Source organism: Ambystoma mexicanum, chromosome 7q (genome assembly GCF_040938575.1).
Source record: "Ambystoma mexicanum isolate Mex_15411 chromosome 7q, UKY_AmexF1_1, whole genome shotgun sequence".
Classification (NCBI taxonomy): Eukaryota; Metazoa; Chordata; class Amphibia; order Caudata; family Ambystomatidae; genus Ambystoma; species Ambystoma mexicanum.
In genome coordinates, this window is record NC_090941.1 from 1,149,542,546 (window position 1) to 1,149,552,123 (window position 9,578).

The following is a 9,578-nucleotide window of genomic DNA, read 5'->3' on the forward strand; positions in this document are numbered from 1 at the left end:
CCAGAAGGTGAGACAGGTTGCCAAAGAGAAATGGACTGAATGGCCTGAGGAGCCGGACACACGCCCACTTGTGCGGGAATTGTATGGTGTCGGTGACGGCTGGAAACCGACGTCAAGATTGTACATCCAAATAAACGACAGGACCAACCCAAGAAGCGCACGCCTGAAAGAGAAATGGGAGTCTGACTTAGGGACCGAAATCACAGAAGGAGAATGGTCGAGGGCCCTATCATACCCGAAGAAGATATCCCGGAATGCGAGGTTCAGGTTGATTCAGCTCAATATCCTCTACAGGACCTACATGACTCCGCACAGGATAGCCACATTCTCCGACAAGGTGGCTCCGACCTGCCCATGGTGCACTGCCGACCACGCCGACATGATCCACATGTGCTGGACCTGCCCTAAAACACAGAAACTCTGGTCCGCCGCCGAACAGACCTGTAGGAGAGCTGGGTTGGAGACATACGAATGGACACCCAAGGAATGCCTCCTGGGTACCTACCCCAGGTTGAGTAAAATCAAACACCTGGTGAAGTTTATGGACATTGCATGCGCACTCACGAAGAGAACAATTGCCATGGCTTGGAAATCCCCGACTGGCCCCAGACACGAATCCTGGACTAAGGAGATGCTAAGATGGACGGCAGCCGAAACCAGGGCGTGGGAGGAAGGGATAAACCGAGGCGGAGAAGATCCAAGCACCGCGCTGGAGGCCTGGAAGTCCCTCCTGAGAGACTTGATTTCCTCAATGAGCCTCAAGCCCCCTTGAATCTACCCCCCCTGGACCATCGAGTAAGTTCGACCGAGATACTGGAACATCAAACCCACACTCCCCTCCACAATACGCTCTAGTATGATTGGCCAGCCCTCACCGACCTGAGACGAGGGTCCGACAACAAAGCGATGAGCCCAACATCCCGGAGGACATGCGAACAGTTAGTGTTACTTTTGTTATTTGTTAAGTTAAGTTGCCCACCCTTACCAAGCTCAAATTGCATATATGTTATACTTTAGGTGACTCACCCTCACCATGTTCTTGATGCTTCACTGTACATGCATACATAAATGCTAATAAAAACATTTAAAAATAAATAAATAATTATTTGATGGATGTATCTTGCCCCCATCTTAGATTTAAGTTTAGATTAGGCCTTTTCCTCACCCATTTACACAGTTTAATAAACACCCCTTGAACTGTGATCACTTGTCTGTCTTTACTGTTGCCACCATGAGTTCTTTACAGTTGGCAGAGTGGGTAGTGGGCGTTTGACTGTAGCATGTATGTGGGCAGCAGGAGGATGCATAGCTATAGAATTGGAAGGTGAGAGGCTAGGAGGGGCAGGAAGAGGGTCGAGGGGATTGGGACGTTGTCGGCACAGCAGAGGTGGAACACACGATGCAGACTCATGAGCGCCTACTCTTGCAAATGCTTACCTTGTGACTGGTGGCTGCGCTTGAAGCAGGGATCAGGGCAGTGGCTGAGGCGGGAGGTGATCAGCTCAGACCTTCCAAGCCAAGACAGGCACAGACAGGATTCTTTAGCAGCCTTATGTGGGGGCCTTGGGTACGGGCCAGCTTCGCCTGCTGACGGATGTCAGAGGGCGGGTCAAAAGTGACTTTGAGCTAATCCAAAATGGCTGCTGTGTGGGAGGTGGTCCGGGGCAGAGCCAGAGCACTGCACAAAACAGTGGCTGTGGTGGAGGATACAGCGGCCATCCTAATGTGAAGCGGAAGCATCCTGGATACTGTAGAGGCCAGGCCGGGTTTCCAAGCAATGGAGGTGCTGCACGAGGAGCAGCTGGTAACTCTGTTGCATGATGCAATAGAAGCTGATGTGACAGTGGATTCCAGGGTTCTGGATTTCACTGCTCCTCAGGAAGCCCCTTCACTCGACCCAGACACTCCCATCAACTACCGCCCTATCACCACAGTCCGATTCCTGCTAAAAATCATCAACCGGCCTACCTACATCCAAATTCAGCAACACCTCGAACTTAACCACATCCTCAGCACTCGTCATTTCGGCTTTTGCCCCAGGCACGGCATGGAATTGGCCGTTTTTAACCTTAAGAATCAACTCGATGAATCCAGAGACCCTGGTAACCTCGCCCTCCTCATGCCCCTCGACTTATCTGCTGCCTTCGATCTTGTTGACCATCCTACCCTCTTCCAAAACCTTGCCACCTCTGCCTTTTTCTCCACTGCCGCCGCCGCCAAGTGGATCACCTCCTTCCTTGCCAACCGCACATCACAATTCTTCTCTGGGAACTCTGCTGCACCCCCAACCATAACTTCCTGTGGTGTACCCCAAGGATCCTCTGTTTCACCCACCCTCTACAATGTTTAAACCAAACCACTCTTTGGCCATCTCGATGCACTCAGCATCATGTACACTAGCTATGCTGATGAGACTTAGATCCTTATCCCACTGACCAGCAACAACCAACTGGAAAGTTAACTCCATTTACAAAACCATCAAAGTCTGGATGGCCACCCATCGCCTCTCCCTTAACAACATCAAGACAGATATCCTTCTTGTTGGCCACCCATACCGCCTCGACAAACGACTCATCCTACCAATCCTTCATTGTTCATGGCAACACCATCCAAGTATCCCCTGCCATTAGATCCCTATGCTTCCATCTATATGTGACCCTGAACATGACATGGCATGTCAACTCTATCGTTTCCTCCTATACCACGAACGTATCAAGGCCAGCAAGCCCTATCGCTCCTCTGATAACTGTCTCAAAACTGCACGTGCCATCATGGGATCAAAGTTGAACTACTGCAACGTGCTCCTCTGTGGCCCCAGTGAAAAGAACCTAAATAACATGCAAACAATCCAGAACAATGCCCTTCACGCAGCCCTTGGCCTCAGCAAACACAACCACATCTCAGATGCTAGGAAAGAAGCTCATTGGCTCCCCATCCAAGAAAGAATCAATTTCAAAAATCCTAAATATCATACACTGCTGCCTTTCTAACACAACACCAAGTTACCTGTCCCAGAGATTGACCAACCCATTCTGCCTACTGCAACCGTGCCAAAGCTGGAAGTTCCAGCTTCTCCGTCACTGCGGCTAGACTCTGGAACTCACTTCCCCCAGCTCTCTGTGCAGAACCCTCCGACTATGCCTTCCGGAAGCAACTAAAGACCTTCCTCTTCAAATAACTCTATGCCTTGAACCGTGACCGGTCTTTAGGATGTAAATAATGTTTTACACCTACCTGTAACTAGCATCTTGACGCCTAAGGGCTTAGTGTGCTTCTTCAAATGAAAAATCAATAAATAAACATATATGAGCATCTGTATTTCATAGCGGGTTGCGGCCGCCATGTGCAAGTCGTGTACTACTGAAGTCACATGATATCTGAAGTGAGTCACCATCTTGAAGCTATTTTTGCGAAGTCTTCCACTGTGCCATTTGTATGATTCATAGGTGTGTTAAGATTCTCCCGGGTACTCACTGAGATATTTTCATGTGTTGTAAACTAAGCTGACAACTATCACTACTAACCAATTCTACATCGCCTTTTCAGGTGCAGTCAAGTGCATTCAATGTCCTGACAGGCAATGGGCCAATTTGAGACAAGATCAATGCATCGACAAGCTTACCGAGTTCCTCTCTTATGAGGATCCCCTTGGGCTAATGCTCGCCATCTCAGCCAGCCTCATGATTTTCCTGACTGCCTCCATCTTGTGTGTCTTCATCAAGTACCGAAACACTCCCATAGTTAAAGCCAACAATCGCAGACTTAGTTATCTTCTTCTCCTCTCCCTCATGCTCTGCTTCCTCTGTTCCTTCATATTTATCGGTCGCCCCAACAAGCTCACCTGCATGCTCCGGCAGACAGCATTTGGGCTCATTTTTTCCATCAGTGTCTCATTTGTTCTGGCCAAAACAATAATTGTTGGCATTGCCTTTAAGGCAAGGCACCCAAACAGCTCAGCCAGAAAATGGCTTGGATCGAAGACACCAAGCATTGTTGTTATCTCCTGTTCTGTGATACAAGGTGTGATCTGCTTTCTGTGGTTACTGAGGTCTCCTCCGTTTCCAGAACTGAACATGAAATCTTATCATGCAAAGATCATCTTCGAATGTAATGAAGGAGCCGCCATCTTCTTCTACTGCATGCTGGGATACATGGGCCTCCTCGCCACCGTCAGCTTCATCGTGGCCTTTCTCTCCAGGAATCTCCCTGGTAGCTTCAACGAGGCCAAGCTGATCACCTTCAGTATGCTGGTGTTTGTCAGTGTGTGGATCTCCTTCATCCCAGCGTACCTGAGCACGCGCGGGAAGTACATGGTGGCCGTGGAGGTGTTTGCCATCCTCTGCTCCAGCGCTGGACTGCTTGGCTGTATATTCTTCCCCAAGTGCTACATTATTATTGTGAGGCCTGATAGAAATTGTAAAGAGCATATTGTAGGAAAATCACATTTTGGCAGAACAAAAACTGAATAAGGAAACCTTATTATTCTTAGAATTATGAGGAACTCATGTAGGCAGGTTGAGGAAATGTGTAAATGGGATGACTACCAATAAAGACACAAGACTGGTCTTGCAGCCTTGTTTCTCTGCATACTTTATTCCACACACACACACACTTTACACCCACCCCTCCTGGGCCTCCTCCGTAACACAAAAATACACTAACAAAATGTTTTTGCAGCATTTAAGCAGAGGTGGTTCTCAGTTGTTCACTCTTAGAGTGTGACCAGGCACTTGGCAATGTTTTGTGATGAGTTGGTTGGGTTTTGCAACTGGAAGCCGAGCTGTGTGTCATAGGGGTAAAACTGGAAGGGTGGATTCAAGGTCTCTAGCATGTCAGCAAGGGGTTCATGCAGCAGTTAAAGAGGAGTGGAGCACGGACTGATCCTGGAGGAACGCTGTGGGTAGTTGCAAATGTTTTGGAGCAGGAGCCAAGTTTCACCTGAAAGGTTCTCTCTAGCAGGGAGGATGCTATCCATTGTAGCGCCAGCCCCTGGATGTCAAGAGAGTGCAGTAGTCTTCGAAGCAGCGTAGTGTGACTGACAGCTTCGAAAGCAGTAGGTAAGTGGAAAAAAAAAAAGGGGCACCGGGAACCTTTTGACCTCCATGATCTGGAGCGCCTCCTTCATATGCAACAGAGTTGATACTATGTGATGTGTTTTGTGGAACCTAGACTGGTAGTTATTTATGAAACATTCTTTTTCCCGGTGATCCATGAACTTTTAAGTAGCCATTTCTTCAGAATCATGACCATTAATGAATTGTGATTGGGTGATAGTTTGCCAAAACAGAATGTTCCACTGGTGATTTCTTTCAGGAGGGGCACGATAATGGCTTTCTTGAGACCAAGAAGCACTTCTGCTTGGGAGAAGGAACAGTTGAGGAGGGCGGTTGAGGTGGGAGCCGGGATACTACTGTTCCTTTTGATTGGGTGGCTCCATGTTAGGGGCCAAGGAGTCAACATTGTTTTAATTGTAGCTGCTGAGCAGAGGTGGAGCAGGTTCGATGAGGCCCTCATGTTTCTACAGCTCTGATGATCTCATCCGCAGTCACATAAGTGAGGAGAAAGTGGAATCAGGGAAGGATGCCGGGGGCTGGTCGTACCGGAGCACCAGCGATTAAGAATACTGGATTGGATCAACTTCACTCTCTCCTAGAAGAAGCCACATAAGGACACCCCTCATATGACATCATTGGAATAGCAGGTTAGCTAGAGGGGATCCAACCATTCCTTTACATTGTGTCATGTTTAGCACCTGTTCTGAGCAGCACTTGAGATGTACACATTACAGGATCATTGGAAACACATTGCTAGTTCTTTGAAAGGGAGAAAAACAACATTTCCCCAGGTTTGGGATACACATGTGTCTCTTTTTTGATCCCATTCATCACACAGGAAGATTGTCGCTCCAATGTTCAGGTTAGCGCTGTTCCACACTTGTGCTTCTTATAACATAAGGGTCACTTTGTAAGAGAGTACGAGCAGGCAGCACGGCTTAGGACTGGATCCTTGGACGTCACTGCTAATGCGTCATACATTGAGGATCTGTCTTTGCTTTATTGTGCACATGTTTTTCAAGGACGTGCCAAATAGATTTGAGAGTATATTTGGGAGAAGTCGCTGCAACGGGGGAAATATGAAAGGGATGACAGTGTAATTCAATGTTAGGTTCATTGATGCCAGGTTTTCGTGTCTTTGCATAAAGTTTGTTCACGCTTAATGTGGGTGACATTGATGCCCAAACAGATGTTTTGATATTTGTATCCACCATCAACAGCATGGAGCAGGGGTGTTGCTAGGTCTGGAAAAGATCCGGGACTAAGCTAATGTTGGGACTGTCAGGACTCGGGACTAGCTAGCCTTTTCTTTGTAGTCCCTGAGCTTCTATCTGGGGATGCAACTAAAAGACCCGGGTCTATAGCCCACTCAGTCCCAACTAGCAAACCTACTGGCGCGGAGGTAATAGAGCATACAAAAGATAGAATTAAAATTGGGAGAAATCGTCATTTCACCATCGAGGGTGTAATATAAAGGGGGGATGATTTAACATATTCTATCTGGTCATGCACAGCTGAAATAAGGTTTGTGTCAACACCCAGGAGGGAACAGTTGTGAACCTAAGGTCCAGGAAGAGTCTGCTTTGAAACCCAGGCCCAGAAGGGATTTACCAGGAATCCACAGGCCTAGTAGAAGCCCAGAAGCAACAGTGACAAGGCTGAGGAAAGCCTAAAAGAGAGAGGGACAGGGGGTGAAGGGGGGGGGGGGGGGGGGAGAAGCGTGAGAGCTCAAAATTATGGAGGGAAGTGTGAAGACACCATGACAGCAGAGTGGTAGGAGTGAGAAGGAGCCAGATAGTGAGTAACTGATGAAGGTCTTCCCAGGATACATCACACAGGCTGTTTATAGTTTAGGGACAGACTTCTCAAGAGTAGATTTAAGACTTGCTTTTGTACCAATTGATGGAATTGTGGTGCTATTGGAATAGAGGTAGCCAGGGGGCCTACAGGATTCGATTTTTTTTTTATCTTCAGCCTTGAAACTTTCTATTGTACACTGGGGTGCCACAAGGGAAACAAGGGCATATTTCATTACAGGAATAGCCGTTCAACGCCTAAAGAAAAGAACCCACATTTGTGTTGGGATCCCTTAGACGCTGTTTTGTTTAGGGTATTTGCAATCCCTCCCGCTGTTTACCCAACCCAACAAACCTAGTGCAAATGTAAGGGCTTTATGTGTGAAGTGTATCATGTCCTCAACCTCACCATATCCCATACCTGTTCTTCTTGGACTGGCTTGTAAGAGCAGTGGTCATCTTTCATGCTGTGTGTAGTCAAGCTCATGCCATCTATTATCCAGTCTCTTATTGGTGGATAATGCCTTCCATCAGCCTCCGGTGTCTGATAGCACTGTCGGTTCCATAGTTTCCGTGTCTAATTGCTGCAAGACATGCTGTTGCTCCGACGGCGTTGCAATGCAGTCTTTTGACCACTTTTGGTCATTATCCTGCATGCCCAGCCTAGCAGCCTGTACTCTAAGTCACATTGCTCAAGTTCTAAATGGAGACTGAGAGATGGTTTGTACATTTTGTTAATTTTAGAAAAATTCACCAAGATGAACATTATGTTCCCTCAAAACAGAAAGGGATTGTTCATGTTCCCATGATGCAGAATCGTTCGTGCCACTAGAGGTACATGATGCAAGACCTTCATAACATTTTATTTTGACAGGGTTGCACATTCTGATCCTGTGGGCCCTTTCAATCTTAGGTAAAAAGTCCAGTTGAGAAGTTCGGAGCCAGAATTCCATGGATCAGGCAGGATCTGGTCCAAAATGTCTGCGGTAATAATCTAAAGAGGCAAGTCACTGAACTGATTGTGATCTTCCAAATCAGTGTTGGATGCATTCAAGTATTTGATAGTACATTGCAACTGTTCTACCTCCCACTCTATCCCCTTCTGAGGAAGGAAACAGGCGAATCTGATCATTCAATTTGAGTTGACGTCATCAAGCGGTGCGTTGTCATGTCTGCGGGAAGGTGTCCTGGGTGGCGGTGAACAAGCGACGTTTCCATTCTGGCAGTAGAGTATCTGCTATTATATTATGAGCAGATATGACTAATATACATTATTATAATTAGTGCGAGAACTGCATGGCTTATACAGTGCGCCAATGTGTTCTTCCTGGTTTATCATCTCCCTCGTTTGAGCAGAATGAAATATTATTATAAATGTCAGATACGTCACAGCTTGGAAGGATCATAGCATCCCTATCCCACAGAAGTCTATGGTCTGTTGCAAACCTGACTGTTCCCCCCCTGACATCCTGATCGCCCCCCTGATTTCCCACACCCAGCCCTACCACTCGCAAACAAGTTTCATCCAGCAGGCCCCCCCCGCACACTCCCCTGCCTGTCCCTCCGTCAGCTACAAGCCTCTTCTCTCCTCTCCTCTCCTCTCCAACGCTTTGCTCTGCCTCCTCCAACCCCTCTCCTTGGGGGCCGCCAACAACACATGAAGGACTCATGGAGGTATTCCAGCACCTTGCACCTGTAACAAACCCGGACAGTGGGCCCTTGGTATTGCACTCAAACGGGCTGGGAGGGTGGACAATGCATCGCACTTAAATGCACCCTGGGAAAACCATGCTGATCATCCTGGGGGAGGGGGCAGGCAGTCAGGCTTCTCAGATCCCTCATTCGTGGCTGGCGTCCGGGGGGAGGGGGCGGGCAGTCAGGCTTCTCAGATCCCTCGTTCGTGGCTGGCGTCCGGGGGGAGAGGGCGGGCAGTCAGGCTTCTCAGATCCCTCGTTCGTGGCTGGCGTCCGGGGGGAGGGGGCGGGCAGTCAGGCTTCTCAGATCCCTCGTTCGTGGCTGGCGTCCGGGCGGAGGGGGCGGGCAGTCAGGCTTCTCAGATCCCTCGTTTGTGGCTGGCGTCCGGGGGGAGGGGGCGGGCAGTCAGGCTTCTCAGATCCCTCGTTTGTGGCTGGCGTCCGGGGGGAGGGGGCAGGCAGTCAGGCTTCTCAGATCCCTCGTTCGTGGCTGGCGTCCGGGGGGAGGGGGCGGGCAGTCAGGCTTCTCAGATCCCTCGTTCGTGGCTGGCGTCCGGGGGGAGGGGGCGGGCAGTCAGGCTTCTCAGATCCCTCGTTCGTGGCTGGCGTCCGGGGGAGGGGGCGGGCAGTCAGGCTTCTCAGATCCCTCGTTCGTGGCTGGCGTCCGGAGGGAGGGGCGGGCAGTCAGGCTTCTCAGATCCCTCGTTCGTGGCTGGCGTCCGGGGGGTGGGGGCGGGCAGTCAGGCTTCTCAGATCCCTCGTTCGTGGCTGGCATCCGGGGGAGGGGGCGGGCAGTCAGGCTTCTCAGATCCCTCGTTCGTGGCTGGCATCCGGAGGGAGGGGGCGGGCAGTCAGGCTTCTCAGATCCCTCGTTCGTGGCTGGCACTGCATGTAACTCTAAAGTACAGGAGGGTGGGCCATGTTGCTGCATGTCATCATGACGGCGGGCCCGTGTCTTGCACTAGAAGGCACTAGCGATGGCAATCTCCACTCTAGGATCCTCTTACAGGGGGAGTATTATGCATTCATCCAGC

At 49.5% G+C, this 9,578-nt stretch overlaps 1 protein-coding gene across 1 annotated transcript in view; it reads left to right on the forward strand.

Moving 5' to 3' along the window:
* The window catches only part of LOC138528234 (extracellular calcium-sensing receptor-like), a 357,838-nt gene extending 353,369 nt beyond the window's left edge, over window positions 1-4,469 (forward strand). The window contains exon 6 of the mRNA XM_069639690.1: window positions 3,547-4,469. Within this exon, the coding sequence (XP_069495791.1) occupies window positions 3,547-4,469 (923 nt within the window). The remainder of the gene's footprint in view (window positions 1-3,546) is intronic.
* Window positions 4,470-9,578: the final 5,109 nt, after the last annotated feature.